At 36.9% G+C, this 19,007-nt stretch overlaps 1 protein-coding gene across 2 annotated transcripts in view; it reads left to right on the top strand.

The window, feature by feature from the left end:
• Positions 1 to 19,007, top strand: part of GABRB2 (gamma-aminobutyric acid type A receptor subunit beta2) — a 253,025-nt gene that overhangs the window by 73,158 nt on the left and 160,860 nt on the right. For both annotated transcript variants that reach the window (XM_021077085.2, XM_021077086.2), the window contains exon 4: positions 7,668 to 7,888. In XM_021077085.2, coding sequence (XP_020932744.1) covers positions 7,668 to 7,888 — 221 coding nt within the window. The remainder of the gene's footprint in view (positions 1 to 7,667; positions 7,889 to 19,007) is intronic.

The following is a 19,007-nucleotide window of genomic DNA, read 5'->3' on the forward strand; positions in this document are numbered from 1 at the left end:
GGTAAGTGGTCCTCCTGAATGCTGGGAGGATGAGCAGCATTGTGGTAAGCAGTGAAAGCGGGGCATGGGGAAAAATAATAAGCAGAATGGAAAGTAAAAATTTGTCAGAGGGTATGCAGAAAAGTTCAATTAGTTCAAGCAAAAGTTTCAGGAAGATGATTAGTTGAAGGAAAATGGAGTGACAGGATCCTAGAACATATGAGACTCTTAAACAGGGATGCCTCACTCTATCTCAATTCATTTGCTTTGGATGAGGAAAAAGATGCAGAAGTGATGTGACTACAACAGGCTGGGAAAAGCCTTGCAAGGAGTTTGGACTATACAAGTAATGCAGTCTCTTTAAATATGTTTGGAGAAGTATCTATTGACTTGAACTTCCAATACGTTATAGAGAATGCTTTTAAAACTAAACCTAGAGTGAACAGGTGTGTGTGTGTGTGTGTGTGTGTGTGTGTGTGTGTGTCTGTATCTGTGTCTGTGTGTGTGTGTTTATCTCCTCTGAGTATTAAACAAGAAACAGGTGTGAAGGCGTTACATTAGAAAAGAAATGAAATTTCCTAACAGAATGAAGAAGACTGAAGTTAGTGCTAGAGAAAGATTCTGGGATCTCTATTTTTGGTGTTGAGGAAAAATAGGGATGGGTTTTTTACTTCTCAATGATGGCTTAAATGTGAACTTTGAAGAGGAAAAATGATTGACCACTTAAAGTTGTTATTTCTTGTGTGATTCCAGGTATTATTATTTGATCAATGCAATGGAGACATATGCTTTGTTAATAACAACCTGAAAGGCTGAGGGCTTCTCATTTATAAGTGACTATGAACATGTTTGCTTTTTCTTTATGCTAAGTTCTAACATATGTAATGAGTAAAGACATTTGTATATCTGAATTCTATTTTTTTAATTTAAATCAACAAGGAATTTGTTTTATACTTTTTTGTTGCAGAAATACTTTATATTTATAAAAAAAATACATAGACCAAAACAAAAACAAAAAGAATTGAAAGTCACTTGTCATCTTGCGACGCAGAGTTATCATGGTTAATATTTATATGCTCTTTATTTTTATTTCTGCAAGGGAACATTTATATTTTCTTTGGACACATTTCCCCTATATATATATGTTTAAAAAAAGAATCACATTGTTCTTTTGTTTTGCAGTATTCTTTTAAAAATAATAATATATAGTCATATATTGAGGGTATGTCAAGAACATCTATTCATGTCAATAAATATTTTTACAATGTTATTTGAATTCCTGCATATACTCTGTTATATATCAGTACTGTGTTTTTTTTATTCCATTTCATACTGATGAACATTTAGGTCTTGATAAATTTTTTTTTTGCTAGTACAGTGATACAATCCATATTTTGGAGAAATAAATGTCTGCATTGTCTTTCATTTATTCTTTCACATCTTTCAATATGTAGTTTTTCATTGCTGCTGTGTGATGAGGTCTCACCTAGGCATAGGGCTATGGCAATGAACAAGTTTAGGAAGGCTTCATATGTTTATGGAACTTAGCTTCTCACTGGGAAAAATGAAAAATAAAAAAGTTAACCAATAAATGAATATGATTAATTGAAAAAAGTGAGAGGTACTATAAAAATAATAAATATTGAAGGTGTGATAAGGTCTGCTGGGGGTGAGAGTAAGATGGTCAAGGAAGGTCTTACTGACTAGATCTGACCTTTTAGTTGAATTCTAAGTTCCAGGGAGTACCAACCATACTAGGCAACATAACTTTTCCAGTTGGTCATTCTTTGGGAACAAGTTTGCAAGGCTCAAGGAACTTAGAATAGTTGTAAAAGAGAGAAGGCTGGTGTGGATGGTCTTGGTGAGTTGAGGTGAGGGAAGAGATCAGAGGGATTTGCAGACTCCAGGTCATATAGGACCGTAAAGGTCCAAGTAACAGGTTTGAGTTTTATTTTACTCTAAGTGCAATGAAAAGCCTTTGGATAATTAACCAAGGTAGACATGTGATCTGCTTCACGGTTCCACTACCCTGTGAGGGAGAGGGTCAGAAACAAGGAGATGGTAACAATGGCATTATAAATACTGACATACAATGGTGTCTTGAATATAATAACTGAATTAGTTATTAGTTATACTAATAACTGAATTAGTATTGGAAACAGAGAGATGTGAAGAGATTTGTGGTAATATTAGGTGATAAAGCTGCCAAAGTATGCTGCATAATCATTTTCTACAAATATCTCCAGGAATGTAAATATCAGAGCAAGGGGTGTACACAGATGAGAACCCTCTGTACATATTTCAAGTGTTCACGAGGAAATTTGTACCCTTTAGCACATTATGGCAGTTTCTATCCTTTACCAGAAAGTATGCACAATATTGGCTGTATACACAGGAACAACGAACAATCTTTGCTCTCAAGGAGGTGACAGCTTATGATGTTGAGAATGTTCTTACTGTGAATGTGCCGACTGTGTCTTACTATGGTATTAATGTTGGTGGTAATTTCTACATCAGATGTAATGTCTTTTCTCCCATGAGGGGTAAAAACAGAAATTTTTAATTTGGGAAATGGTTTGTCATCCTACCTTGGAATTCAGTCCTCCTGTGTTCCCTTTTTTAAAAGTGGAAAAGCAGAACAAAAATGAAAATTGTTTCTAAACATGCTCCAAATTAAAAGACTCTGCCCAAAATGATAGTAAGAGCCTTAAATTTGCTATTTGAACAAAATATCATGGAGTTTTATTCACATAAATTTAATTTAATTTATACTTAAATTAAACTTGCACTCGCAGTTGCCATATCACAGATTTTATTTCCTTAAATAGTTAGCTCTGGAGTTCCCACTATGGTGCGGTGAGTTAAGAATCCGACTGCAATGGCCCATGTTGCTGTAGAAGGGCAGGTTCAATCTCTGGCCTGGCACAGTGCATTAAAGGATCTGGGATTGCTGCAGCTGCAGTGTAGGTTACAGCTGTGTCTCGGATTCAGTCCCTGGCCTGGGAACTTCCCTATACTGTGAGTACAGCCACTGGAAAAAAAAATGTAAAAAGTTAGCTCTGGCCTACAAAAGCCAGAAGCACAGATTCTCAGCTCAAAACCTCAATTTTGATCTAACATAATTTAAGGGAAAAAATACATGTAGTATTAGACACAGTATATTAGACACAGTTGTTATTCCAATGAGGAGTAATTAAGATGAAACTAACAAATTTATTTTCTATCAAAATTACAAATTCTGAGCAGGGAAAAAAGGTATTTCTCTGAAAATACCTAATTTTGGAGACAAACTTGTTACCCAGAAGACCAAGAATCAAGATTAATCACCAAAGCTCAAGGTTTTAGCACAGTAGCAGCAGTTTCAAAGCTTAGGGGGTGTGGTTGCAATACATAAAGCAAATTAAACAACCTACCTAATATCAGTGACAGAAATAAACCTTAAAATCTGATTACTAAAAAGGTACCAGGAGTCCTTGGTGGACACCACCTGAAACTGACCCCCAGTACCACCATCTTCTCCTCGAACAGAGAAACAGGAAAAAAGCACAAAGATACAGAAAATGACATAATTATATTTAAAATTTCTCCACCTGCATAAACATGCTTTGAAAAGAGAAAGGGAAACTTCCAAAGATTAGAAATGGTGAGGTTTCCAGAGGAGAAAAAGCATGTGGAAAACCACAGACATAAATGAAGGTATGGAGAATGCAAAAGCTTTGTATTTGAGCAACAATCAAGTCCGAGTGGCAATAAGGGTCATCCAAGTGCAACAGGCAGGCTTGAGACCAGGATAAGATGCTGCATCCTCCACAGTGAGAGTCTGGTACCTCCTGTGGCCAGAACAGTGCCATTAGTCTGTGAAAGAAGTAAGTAGACAGAAGGAGCCTCAAGAAGATATTACTTAATAAACACCTTGGCTTATGTTGGTATTTACTTCTTTTGGTTTGTCTTATTAGTCGTTAAGCATTGTCAACTGACTAAAGATGTTGATTCAGGATGAGGTAAATGAAGAGAGAAATTTGGAAACCATGCAAAATCTAGAACCACAGTGATTATAGGAATCAGCCTAATAACCTCATTGCTCTCATACTCCTAAAGTACCTACACCAGGATATCTATTAATTACAAAGAAAAATATTAATGTCACAGACGAGACATCTGGCAGATAGAACCTTAACCAACTAGTTAATGTCATAACCAGTGATAAGACATATTATTAACATCATGTTCCCTTTATATGATGGATACAGTGTTTCTTTGGTGATATTATTGCCCAAACTATATAAACTCAATCTAATCATGAACACACATCAGACAGACTCAAACTCAGAGATACTCAAGAAGATAACTGACCAGTACTCTTCAAAAGCGCTAGTGTCATTAAAGACATGGAAGGATTGAGGAACTCTCAGAGCTTGAAGGAGAGTAGGGAACAGAAGAACTAAGTGCAAGGTAGGTTCTTGGATTGGATCCCATGAGAGACAAAGGACATTAGTGAGTAAGTGGATTATATTCTAATAAGGTCTATAGTTTAATAAATAGTTTTATATTCATTTTAATGTCCTGGTTTGATATTGTTCTATGGTTATGCAACGTGTTAATCTTAGAGGGATCTGTGTGAGAGAAGTATATGGAAACCCTCTGTACTATTTTTTGTTTGTTTGTTTTAAACTCTAAATTATAAGAAGAAACAAATGAAAAGAGCAAGGTAAGGTAATGTTTTACGATAAACTTTAGAATCAGTTTGTTCATATCTATAAAAATCCTGCTCAGGAGTTCCTGCCGTGGCACAGCGGAAACGAATCCAGCTAGGAACCATGAGGTTGTGGGTTCGATCCCTGGCCTCGCTCATTGGTTAAGGATCTGGCGTTGCTGTGAGCTGTCGTTGTAGGTCGCAGATACAGCTTGGATCTAATAGGAGCAACAGCTCCTATTAGACCCCTAGCCTTGGAACCTGCATATGCCACGGGTGAGGCCCTAAAAGGAGAAAATACAAAAAATAAATAATAATAATAGTAAAATAATAAAAATCCTGCTTGAATACTGATTGGAATTGAATTTAGGAGAATTGATATCTTAATAATACTTTTCAAATCCAGGAACGAAGTATATCTTTCCATTGACTTATGCTTTGACTCTTTATTACTTTAAGAAGATAAATGACAGAGAAAAAATAAAATAAATAAGGAAGTCACTATTTTAACGGTTTTCTTCATATTTTGATCCTCTGCTTCATCTGCCTACTAGTTTTTAGTTTACAGAGTCCTTAGGTAGGGGCTTTTATATTCTTTCCAGAACGGTTAGTTGTAACTAGTGAGAGAGACCCTGTGGTAGGCTTACTCCATCTTGTCCAGCATTGAAACAGTCAACTGGTTTTAGTTGTGATTTACCTAAGTCCTCTTGCATTGTGATACCATGGATGTAGAGCACCCAGAAGTGGTTCGCTTGTTTATTTTCAGTTTAAATAAGCCAGCTTCCTGAAGATAGTGTTGTGGATGGATGTAAAGGGTATGTTTTCTACATAAAAGTTCGGGGGATTTTTCTTGTGGGCATGAGGGCCTAGCAGAGAGGGTAGAACACATAACCACTCTTTCCTTTGATGTCCAATAACATTTATTTCAATTCAGATATGTCTTCCTTGACAGTGCCGTGATGTGTCATTCAAAAATAAAAGAAATTAAAATTGATGTGACAGCAGAATCACCAGAGTCTGTCTGGGAGCATTTCTTAGCAGGCACTGCTTTGCTGACAAATAACAGCAGTTAGCATATGACACAGGATCTCACGGTATTACCATTTATTTAGCCCAAAAGAAAAAACAGTTTCCTGTGTCTAAACACATCTCAGCTGACTGATAAACTCCCGCACCTTCCCAACTGTACTATCTCCCTTAAATCTAAGGAGAGCTTATTAAGATGGCTTAAGTAGGCTTATCTTCTAATAAAGATAAACATCAAATCTTCCATTTTAGCTCCAAGAATTGGAAATCACTAAGAGTATTCTCTCAAGAACAATATAAATTGACTATTTTCTTTACGGCCTCTTTTTTTAGGCTATTTGTAACTTAGAGACCTGTAAAAAAATCTGTCTCCCATTTGCTGTTTTCTAGTTAACGTAACTCATAAGTTTTCAAGTTTGCTTTTATTATAAATCAAAATGTCATGTTAGAGATCCTCAGACCAGTTTTGTACTAAAGCAGAGTGTGGCAGAGCAGTCCAGAGCACTGACTAAAGTAATCCACTCAAGTAAATTTCATATAAAACTATATGATATACCTTTAAGACACGAATATTCTTTTGTTAGAAGTTTGCTTCTATACTTCTCATTCAAAAGTCAGCAAAAATTTGTGTATTTATGAAATTGGTGAGAGTATTTAAAATTTTTAAAGGAGGATTATAATTTTCCTGTGAAACTGTATAATGTTTTTAGCAGGTAATATCTTGCAAGTCATTTTTTAAAAATTGCATATCCAATTTAACTTGTGTAAATTTTAGCAAGGGTTGGAAAAACTCAGAGACTTCATAGAGACTAAAGCATGTCTCCACAAAATTATGTGGATCCACATTTTTATCCACAAAATTATGCAGGTATATGCAGATATCCCATAGGCATACCTTACTGGGCACTCATTCATTCATGCACTATTTGTTCCCTAAGACCTTGCTAGGTCTCAGTTTTCAGAGATAATTAATACATGATTTTAGTTTATCATTTTTTTGTTTGTTTGTTTTTCTTTTTTTAAAGCCCTCAAGTAGGGCGTTGTGAACTGATTTTAAAAGAGGATGGTAATTATCCTTTTCAAGTGAATATTTGGTCCTTTAGTCATTCAAATGAGGGTGAGAGAGCAATTACATTGTACCCATAGTCCTCTACTGTATGAACTTGTCACATATATATGTAAACGCTTTATTCATAATACAGCGTTTTGTAGTTTACAGATTATACTTGAGTTATACATTTAATTGTCATAGTCATCTTCTGGTTAGATCAGATATGTATTAAAAAGCTCCACTCAGTGAATGGAACTGAAGATAAAAGCAGTTACATATATTTATATCCTAGAAATAGTCGGACAGTGCTAGAGCCTGAGACTCCAAGACCAATGCTCACTTTATGACAATCTACTGCTTCTTAAAAGGAAAGAGCCTAGGCTGCTGATCCAGAAATCCTAGGATTAAAATTCTCATGATATATTAACCGAGCTAATATTGTTTAGATAGGTGTGCGTAAGTCTCCATGTAAGGGTAACCTCCCCTAGGAAGCTCTCCTTGATTAGACAGATTTGGATTCTCATTTATTAATTCTTACAAATATACTACTGTGATAAATTAGCCACTTCTTATCATTATATTTTTGTCTCACCTAAAACAGTCCTGTGTTCCCCACTTTGAAGAAGACTAATTACTGAGTAATTAGTCCTTAACAGCTTTCTTGCTGAGTAATATCTAACAAATTTCACAAGGATATGCTCTCTTTATGTCTGTACTTACTATGATGCCTGACACATATAGTGTGCTCAGAAAGAATGGGTTTAGTAAATTAATATCTGCATATACGCAAATCGTGTATATTGGCAGTGTTTGGTGTTTTCATGTCAATGTGGATGTATTTGTCTATCTCCCATGTCCATCTTGGTACAAAATAACAACCTTTTTTTTCCCCCCCTTCTTTTCTTCTCAATTTCACAGGATTATACATTGACAATGTACTTTCAGCAAGCGTGGAGAGATAAGAGGCTGTCCTATAATGTAATACCTTTAAACTTGACTCTGGACAATAGGGTGGCAGACCAGCTCTGGGTACCCGACACCTACTTCCTGAATGATAAGAAGTCTTTTGTGCACGGAGTGACCGTCAAGAACCGCATGATCCGCCTGCATCCAGATGGGACGGTCCTGTACGGCCTCAGGTCTGTAGTGACCATTTCAAAATTGAACTTTTCCTGAACAGAATAGTTACTACTTTTTATCAAAGGGAAATATTGTGCTATTTTCCTTAGTCCTCCTTTAATTCTGCTGATAAGCAGTTAAACCTCCTATTCAGTTGACATCTGAGAGCTTAGGGTAGCATGTTTACAAAGGGACTTATCCCCAGCTAAGCCTACGTTTTTTCTGAATTATCTTCCAGTATCAGCTGCTGATCCTAAAGCTCCTTTCTTTAAGGAGTAGGGATAAACAATATCAAAATAGCTTAGACACAGGGTTTCTTGAAAGTGCAAAAAATTGTGAATGTGAAATACTTGTTTGAGTGTGGCAGATGCTCAGTTGCATACATTGTTCCTGAGCTTTAGGAACTGGGTCTGGACCTCTGAAGACAGGAAGCCTTTTTGTGCTCTCTCACCCTTCAAGGAGCAGTCAGACTTGCAAATAAATAAAGCCATCCTCTCATGTGTACTAATAATGAAGTTATACTATTCAAGGTATGTGTATATCAGAAAAGAATTGGGATGCTCTTTGGGTGAGGATGAATTGTAAAAGATGACAGTTTCTTCTTTTAAAGTTTATTTTTTATAAGAAGCAATAGATGGTTCCCTGAAAAAAAAAATGGAGAAAAAAGATATCACAATGTGAAGACTCCCTTTGCATTATTGGAGAAGAAACTCTATTCTGAAATGTTCAGTTGCCTCTAATCTAGACTTTGTTTTACCTAAACATGTGGTGACTTTATCATAATAATGATGATAAAACAATAGTATTATTCATCTATTGAACACTTGCTGGGGGTCAGAGATTGAGTGAGCATACTCCATGCATTATTGCAGTTAATCCTTACAGCCTCATAAGTGAAAGCTGTTAGGATCTTTATTTCCAGTGAAGATTGTGAAGTTGCTCTAACTTTTCTCAGATGGCAGAGAAAGCAAGTGGTGAAGATGGGATCTGACTCCTTTTCCAAGTTCAGAGCCAAAGCTCTTAACCATTACACTGGAATACCTTTCACTCCCCATGTTTCTTATTTGTTGTATCTCATTCTCATTTATCTGCTGTGTTCAGCTTTCCTGACTAGAGCATTGTCTTAGATCATTATAAGGCAGCATCTTTTTTTTTTTGTATCATATTTGTAGACAACATGGCTTTGGTTATCAAGGGAGGGCAAGAGTGAGGCACACAGAATGCATGTTTGTACTTTTTGTCAGCCAGTGGAGGTAAAGAGATGGACTGGATACAGGCCCTGTTCCATGCCAGCCTTAGGAAATAGAGAAATAGCAGAAAGAGAAAATAATTTGACTGTCAGTGTCTGCAAAGACTTGCCTGAAGTGGTGACATTTGAAAGTACTTATGGAAAGAATTATCGTAGCAGATAGGTTGTGCTAAACTGATTGCTGGGAATCCACTAAGAAACATATGTTATCACAAAGACCTTAATGGATCCAGAGAGGTTGTAGTTTACACATTTTAAAAGTTAAGGCCAAGGGTAAGTCCGAATCCTGAGGAAGGCAGACAAGCATAGAAACGATAGGTTATTCAGCAGGAAATGAGCAGGGGAGGACTTGAAGTGGCAGATTTGGATGCATTTTGCCCAACAAATATTCATAGCTGTCATGTAGAAACTATCTTTTGCTTTTCTTTTTTCCTGGTGATAACCACATTTAGAGCAAAGAACCAGTTATGTTCTCTATGTTATACTTAGTACTGACAAAGCACCTACACTGTAAATAAACTCGGTAAAGATTGTCCATGAATTACGAATGCACGTATGCAAAGTTGAATGGATGGGAAAAATAAAAAATAAGAATGTCTTTGAAAATGAGAGAAAAGAGAGGTCTGATACAGATTATAAATATGTCTTCTTTATATCATTAAGCCAGTAATCAGACCGAAAGTGTGGTGGCTGTTCATTATTATCATTAAGACTGACTGGATGCCATTGCTATAAATCATTGTTCTCTCAGCCCCACTTGCAGCAGGGCTGTTGACAAAATATGCAGGTTCCTGAACATATCTAACTTGCATAATATTAACACTTCTGGATGAAGAAGGTTCATGAATTGTGATTGTTCTGCCAGTTGGGTAGTTAACTCTGAATTGGACACTGATAAGGGATTTTCTAGGAACTTCGTAAATATCCTGTTCTAGTACTTACTGATAAATAGAACAATTTATTTCATGGCTGAAATTTAATGCTGGCCAGATATCCCTGATAAACCGCAGAAGGTTGATTTGAAAAAAATAAGTAAAATGAATTCAATTAAAATTGCCACTACTGGATTGATTCATATCTGCTTAGTCCCTCCTCCTACTCACCCCCCACCCCCGCCAACCTGAGTCATTTTCTGTTGCTGACAGTCTAGTAAGAAATTTATCCTGTATCCATGTTCTATAGTTACTGCATTGAAATGCCATTTAGGGTAGTAATTATATATATATATATATATATGTTGTCTTTTGTCCTTTTAGGGGCACACCCACAGCATATGGAGGTTCCCAGGCTAGGGGTCTAATCGAAGCTGTTGCTGCCGGCCTATGCCAGAGCCACAACACCACCAGATCCAAGCCGTGTCTGCAATTTACCTGACAGCTCACAGCAACGTCGGATCCTTAACCCACTGAGCGAGGCCAGGGATCGAACCCGCAGCTTCATGGTTCCTAGCCTGATTCGTTTCTGCTACGCCATGATAGTAACTCCAAGAGTAGTAATAATATTAATGTTAGTAGTTAGTACTCATTGACGGACTTAGCCTGTACTTGTCACTGTGCCAGAACATTGTTTATATTATTTAATATTAACTTTATTTATACTTTTATATTTATATATTTTTTTCCCATCTTACATGAAGAAACTAAGGAACTATATACAAGGTTACATGGCTACTACATAGGAAAGCATAGTAACTTGAATGCAAATATGTTGCATTCCCATTCTGTCCTGCTTCAGTCCCATTCTGCCCTGATCCTTAGGTCCTGGAAAATGGAAATAAAGAATAGCAGAAGTCTTTCGAGAGTCTTCAAGGAAGAAAAAATAAATGTAAAGAAAAGTGAGATGGAAACAGCTTCCATTAGATCTTTAGATACAGACTTTTTTCCTAGAGAAGATCAGACTCAAGTCTTCTTTGGAAAGTGCATCTTTAGGTTCTGAGGTTCACACCAGTCCCAGTTTACTAAAGGATGATTTGTGCTGTGTGGAATCCTAGGGCACCAAGAAGACTGTTATAAAGAAGTTGGGGGAGTTCCCGTCATGGCTTAGTGGTTAACAAATCCAACTAGGAACCATGAGGTTGTGGGTTCAATCCTTGGCCTTGCTCAGTGGGTTGGGGATCCAGCGTTGCCTCCATGTGCTTCGGGAGTAGCCCTAGAAAAGGCAAAAAAAAAAAAAAAAAAAAAAAAAAGACCAAAAAAAAGAAAGGAAAAAAAAAAAAAAGAGAGAAGTTGGTAATGGGAAGATTCATCAGTCAGAACAAAGCAAATTGAAAGGTAATCCTGAAGACTTAGACAGAGAACCCTGGGACAGGATAGGCTAAAAAATATCAAGGCAGTGACCAAGAGATTGTGTAGAACAAGGCCTCTGGGCTGAATGCCATGCAGATTCAAGGTAAAAGCAAAGAACTTAATGTCCCTCCCCCTGAGATGCACAGAGATCAGTAGGGATGAGGGACCTGGAGGGGAGGTCATTTGGAGGATCTGAGTCGTTTGTAGTTTTCTTAGTGAAATTTTTAGGTGTTAAAACATATTAAATAGAAAGTAGTATGCAAAATGTTAGTTCTTGTTGAATTTCCTGGAAAGTATCTGGGTGTTGGTCACGCTATTTTTTCAACTTGTCTGTTTGTTTGAAAACTTCTGTGATAAAATTTGGAAAAGGAAAAATGACCTTGGAATCTCTGGTTCTATTATCTCTGAAATAGCATTCAAGATCTAAACATCTGCAGCCAAAGAATGGTATTTCTGATCTCTTGGAAGTAGAAAATGATACTACGGGACATCCACTTTTCGTTGCTATATCTGAAAAGGAGGTCAACTCATGTCAAAGAATGTGAGCTCCTTGGGTAGGGTCTGTGACCATAGAAAACAAAGCAAAGCTATAACCCAGGGCAGAATGGTCTCAGCTGTACACTTAAAGCTTGGATAGCCTCCTTGTGAAGTCCTCCTCCTGCAAGGGTGTACCCCTTGCTCCTGAATGTACCACAGAAGCTCTGAGTTCACACACACTCAAACAGTATGTCTGGATGGCATAAGTGTTAAGAATAGCACCCAGCTAATCAACACACTTACATTAAGGTAGTTCAGGAAATGAACTTGGGAAGTTCAGAAAATGGAGACAGATTTAGAAATGTGGGAAAGGTTTTAGGCATTGTTGTTATGAGCTCAGTTTTAACAGTTTTCAGTTGGATTGTTTGTTTCCCCATCACCCAAAACATGGATTGGCAACTTATTCTCAGGTATTCTGTTGCTTTTCAGGTCGATATTCATTTTAGAAGGACAGAGTTCAGATGCTGTGCTGAGAGATAAATGGACACACTTGGGCAATGCAACTAACTTCCTTTAGAGAGTATTATGATAGTGAAACTTGTGTTTTAGTTTGGACTTTTGTCACTGACCTCTTGTTGAACCTTAAGCATGTTCTTTAGGTTTGAATGTTCTCATATATGTAAAGGGGGATGAACTAGATGTTCTTTTTATGACCACACCTGTGGCCTGTGGAAGTTTCCAAGCCAAGGACTGAATCCAAGCTGCTGCTGGAGCAATGCCGCATCCTTTTACCCACTGTGCCAGACTGGGGATTTAACCCACACCTCTGCAGCAACCCGAGCCACTGTAGTCAGATTCTTAACTCAGTGCGCCACAGCGTCCCCAGTGTAATTTCCTTTTTGATACTATTTAGATATTTCTGTTGGGAAATATGGCCAGAGGTGGGGAGAAATGTTTTCTTGGGATTAACCTAGCTGTTCAAGTGGTAACACCAACTTTTCTTTGACCATGCAGGAGAATTCCTAGCAGTATATGAAACAAATATTCCAAACAGATTATCTAATTTTATTCCAAAATAAAATTGGCCCAAATTATTTTGAGAACATTTCAAGGAAAAATGGCATCGAAAATATAGGATTTCTGGAGTTCCTGTCATGGCTCAGTGGAAACGAATCTGACTAGTATCCATGAGGATGTAGGTTTGATCCCTCGCCTCGCTCAGTGGGTTAAGGATCTGGCACTGCCCTGAACTGTGGTGTAGGTGGCAGACACAGCTCAGATCTCACATTGCTGTGGCTGTGTTGTAGGCCTGCAGCTATAGCTCTGACTTGACCCCTAACTTGGGAACCTCCACATGCCATGGGTGTGGCCCTAAAAAGACAAAAAGAAGAAAAAAAGAAAAGAAAGAAAATATAGGATTTCTGCTGATGAATCCAGCAAAAGCACCTTAGCATGCAAAAATCATGTTTAATCTGTTGTTCCTGTTGTATCATAAAGAATATAAATATAATTTAGAGTGTTATTTAGTTAAAATAGAAGTTGTCACATTTCAGAAAGCTAGTAGTGAATAATTACACTGATCAGAGAATCAAGAGATCTGTATTCTGACCTTTCACTTAGTGGTTCCTATAATTATTCATTTCAATGCTTTCTGAATTTTATTCTAGCTCTAAAAAAATCTGATACTCCTGTGGTTTTGCTGATCGGTGGCATATATACTTTTAGGATTCCTACCTTATTATGCATACAGCAATATTTATCATGATGTTTTAGAACTCTAGCAATTGTAGTTATTGTCTTGAAAAAAATCTTCTGATTAATTATGAAAGCAAACACAAAATTGTTGCATTCAGGTATACAAGAAAACCTGAATTATAACTGATGGCATCTTTTGTGAACATAAAAATGCTTATTTTTTTATTAAAATTTAGAGTTTGAATCCCAGTTGGACTGCATATTATTTACGCTAAGTCATTAACATTGTATCATAGTGTTTTATTAATTCTAAAAAAGTCTTCAACAAAAACAATTAAAAACATGTTTCCTGTTGTGACATATTACATAATTATTATTAAACATTTAAAAATAGTTATGAAAATATAGCTACCCTGAACCTTCCCACCCAAAATTAATCATACCTCTACCTTGCTTTATACTCTTCTAGACATTTTTTCTAGTAAAATAGCATTTAGGTAGTTTGTCATAAAAGCAGGTTCACATTACCCATACAATTTCATGATCTTATTTTTTGTCTTTAACCGTGAATTTACCATAAATATGTTTGCCATGTCAATAAAACTCTCCTCACCATCATTATTTAACCATTATAAGATACATTTGGGAAATATTCCTTTATCTGATACAGGATATGGATTATGGTTTTGATGTAAGGTAAAATATGTAGTTTCTGCTATAAAATGCACAACTATATCGTTTAAATCTTAATATTTTAGTGGCAAACAGGTTAAGCTATTTGCAACAATTTATCATCTTTTGTTTGTGCTGTTGTAACTTGGGGTGTCGTTGGTTAAATAAGTGTCTCCAGAGATGTACTGCTGCTGATTATTAGGACAGTTTTTACAGAAGGAGCAACTTTCTTATTCTTTCGGTAGTAGCTGACTCACCTAAAAATAGCTGTTTGTCTTTTGGTGTGAGGGGGGAGCCCTTGACTTCATATGTCTATACACCTCCCATATGCAACATTAGGTCAAGAAACATGTCACTTCAGATTAAAGGTTCACATTCTTAAAGAAAGATTCAGCAGGAAGCAGAAGGCAATTCAGCTACCTCCTGCTACGTATGTTCTGTCATTGGGAAAATGGCAAAGGATAATGTTAGTCTGTAATGAATTCAGACAGGCAGGGTTTATTAATTTTATCTTCTTCCTCTACTCCTAAAGCTTTACCAAAGGATATTAGGCAAGTGAATAACTGAACTGAACTGTAACACACTGAATAACACACTGAACTGTAGCCTAGTAAACATTAATATATCATTTTTTTGCTTGGATTTCCTAATTGGTTTAATTCATTTTCATAGAGATATTGAGTGCATTTTGTCAAGAACAACAGAGATTTTTATTAAGAACATCCGTCCTCCTGACCAGAGTGTGAGACCCTGTGCTCTAGATTTCTCAATCTTCTAGGAAGTAGAAAAAATCACTTTCATCTTCCCCCACCTCTGTGGGGAAAGGTGCAAAGATCCTGCTTAAAGGCCTGTAATCAATTTTTAAAAGAAATGACTTGCCTATCATTTTTCCCTATGAAATAAATATGTTTAGATCAGGAGTGAATGTATTTAGGAATAATTTCTGCCATCTCCAAGTTCTCCTTCTTCATTATTATAGAAAAGAAGAGGGAAGCTCAGAGAGGAAAGTGCTTGTGCCAGACATCACACAGACAATTAATGGCAAAGCACAGGGTGGAATCCCAAACTCCTGACTTCTTTATCCAAGACTTGTTATTGTTCCTGCTGCTGCTGGAGTCGTTTGCTTACTTGGAGTCATTATAGTCTCACTGACCTCAGCAAATAAGTCAAATCCAAATAAAAAATAATAGAATCAGAATTGTCCCATTCTTCAGACCTTATAAATAGAGGCTTTCTAGATTTATTAGTCCTGGAAAATAGTCCAGGGCTCTTTTGGTTGCCATATTTTTGCTAGAGATTTTAGATAGATAGATAGATAGATAGATAGATAGATAGATAGATAGATAGATAGATAGATAGATAGGAAAAAAATCTACCTGACTTCTTTTTCTTAAATATTACTGACTCATCACATTCCTATAATCAGTGAGTCTCTTTTGCTACCTTAGATGAGTCCCTAGGTGTCTTCATGCCCATTGATTTTAGTCAATTGAGAGCTAAATGTGGCAGAACTGAAACCAACAGTATGAAAGGACTGTGGTGGAGGAGATGAGTGGTCAGAGAGCCCAGGGGTTTCAAAGCAGGGAAGATACCAGCTGCACTCCCAAAAAATATATGGATCTTGTATCAAAGGCCCAAAGAAAGAGTACGGTGGTGGTGTCCTCAAAATGGGCCTTGTCTGCAAAGGCAAGCATGGAAACTCCTTGATGCCATGCTCTTCACTGGCTTGTAAATGTATCTGTGTACAGCCTTGGTATACATAGCATAATCAGAAGTAGCACTTGCATGTTCCCAGTTTCTCTAGGTGTGAACCTGCTGGGTCACACGAAAATACTGGTGTTGCAGAAAGAAACCAGATTTTTCTTTTTTTTTCATTTCAAAAAACTGTCTCCTAGTAGATAATTTAAATTGTTGTTGTTGCATATATGCTTGTATGTATGCTTGTATGTATATATTCCCACTTATAGGCGTAAATATACATAGCCATCTATTTATAGATATGTATGTGTGTATGAATACATTACATTTATATGCAACTTTTTAATTTTATGTTAAAAATGAAGGAAATATGAGGAGCTCCATTAAATGAAACTTGAAACAATGCCAGTTGTCCTCAGCACTACAGATTAAGTCTTCTCTGATAACATTTGTTATAACTTTTGCACCACCCTGATTTCATGAAATCACTGAATTTTTTTTTAGTGGCTTTATTTTTGTAATGATTTTTATTTTTCCATTATAGTTGCTTTACAATGTCTTGTCAATTTTCTACTGTACAGCAGTGACCCATTCACACACACACACACACACACACACACACACACACACACACATACGTTCTTTTTCTCACATTATCCTCCATCATGTTCCATCACAAGTGACTAGATATAGTTCCCTGTGCTATGCAGCAGGATCTCATTGCTTATCCACTACAAATGCAATAATTTGCATCTATTAACGCCAAGATCCCAGTCCATCCCAGTCCCTCCCCCTTGGCAACCACACGTCTGTTCTCCAAGTCCATGCGTTTCTTTTCTGTGGGAAGGTTTATTTGTGTCGATATTAGATTCCAGATATAAGTGATACCATATGGTATTTGTCTTTCTCTTTTTGACTTACTTCACTTAGTATGAGAGTCTCTAGTTCCATCCATCACCCTACAGAATGGGAGAAAATAGTTTCAAACAGTGCACCTGACAAGGGCTTAATCTCTAAAATATACAAACAAACTTATACAACTCAACAGCAGAAAAAGAAAAAAAAGTTGAAAAAATGAGCAAAAGACCTAAATAGATAATTCTCCAAAGAAGATATACAGGTGGCCAACAAGCACATGAAAAAATGCTCAGCATCACTAATTATTAGAGAAATGAAAATCAAAACTATTATGAAGTACCACTTCACACCTGTCAGAATGACCATCATTAACAATCAACAAATAACAAATGCTGGAGAGGGTGTGGAGAAAAGGGAACCCTCCTTCACTGTTGGTGAGAATGTCAACTGGTACAACCACTATGGAAAACAGTATGAAGGTACCTCAGAAAACTAAATATAGAGCTACTATATGACCCAGAAATCCCACTCTTGGGCATATATCCAGACAAAACTTTCCTTGAAAAAAAAATCACTGAATTTTGCTGGTAGCTCTTGCAAACAGGCAAAATATAGAGTTAGATCAGAGAGTATTTGTAATGAGTTCACTCATGATAGGGTTTTAATTACACAGAAACCTGTTCAAAGCAAATCTAAATGAAACCTTGTTTAATTGAGGTAGTTACAGTGGTGGTGGTAGTGGTATGATTTATGGAGTACTTTCTCTATGTCTGGGTCTGAATTATTTATATTAACAATCCTGTGAAGCAGACTACTATTAGTGCCATTTTATCATTGAGGAAACTCAGGCTTTGGGAAAGTGAATAACTGTGTAGTGAGTTTCTGGGCTTGGTATTGAACTCAAAGCCCAGGATCTCAGTCCCTTTTGCAGAGACGGAGAGAAGATTGTCTCTGTCCAGGTAGTTGGATGCAAAAGACTCTTGGAGAAAGCAGGTACTAAAAATGTTGATGGAAGGAGAGAATGGAGAGCCTACATTGCCAAGGCCCCTGAAAGGAACTGGTATGAGTCATTCTTCCCCCACCTAGAGAGATTGTCTTAGTCATCATTCCTAAATAGGTGAGTAGGGCTCTCCCAGCCTCGAACAGGACTCCACAGCAGGGACATTTGATTGGCCCATAGCTTTTCCCATACATACAGGACATAGAGTGTATTCCTCAGGTGTCATTTAATATCATCAGCCCTCCTTTCATTTTTTATTCTTGAATGGATTTCTTCTTTGCAAATGTTTACATGCAGAAAGTAATTTTTGCTTCATTTGTCTGAAGACCCAAGTTCAAGAAAAAGTAGTATGTCCTACAGTTTGTTATTTGGGGTACAGGGATTTTGAAATTCTGTTTCAGAATTGTACATCCATATTGTAGAGTTTCAAGAAGGTTACAGAGCAGGGAAAAGTAATCACTGTAAGATTAGATTAAATCTCAGTTTAGCCAGGTAAAGTGTGGAGACCACATGGCTGCTTCCTGGAAACTGAAGTCCCCCTTGCAAGTCATCTTGTCCACAGACTTTCCTACTCAGTAAAAGAAAGCCAGTTATTACTTGGTAATCCAGATCCAGGAGGAATTATCCAAGTCACCTATCTACTTTCATGTCAAGGATTTTTTAAATGTCCTCTCATTGAGATTCTTGACCCTAACTTTGGTATCAGTCCTTTCATCCTGGAAGGGAAAAGCAGAAAGAGTACTGAGCCATTACCATGCCTCTAACTGACAAACAACTGGAAAAGTACCATTGTCTGTCATCCCATTGCCGAAGGTCCCAGAGTACACTGAAGAAAATCTATATTTATTTTCTAGAGCAAGTAAAAAATATTTATTTTACAGAGATTTATGTCAACCTTATTCTCCATGGGCAGAAGAAAAAGGAAGGAGATAAAACATTACCCAACCTCTAGAAATCACCTCCAGACATTTTTTTTTAAAGACTTGCAGTAAATGTTTAATTACTTGATTTGCTAAATGAGTGGTAATGGAGGAATTCCAGTTCTTCCCCATGTCTTTATCCTGGAGGTCACAAATACAGCAAGCCAAACTACTCTAATAGGTTAATGACTCCCATCTCAGTCACCGTATTATGAAATGCTCAAGCGTTTTACTTCTGAGAAGTATCTCATTATCTTAAATCTTATGTACAGAATAAAAGGCAAC

The sequence above is a fragment of the Sus scrofa genome, chromosome 16, assembly GCF_054392235.1.
Source record: "Sus scrofa isolate SSC_HxYL_T2T_F1_AM1 chromosome 16, Sscrofa_HxYL_maternal_Yorkshire_Landrace_v2.0, whole genome shotgun sequence".
In the NCBI taxonomy this organism is placed as follows: Eukaryota; Metazoa; Chordata; class Mammalia; order Artiodactyla; family Suidae; genus Sus; species Sus scrofa.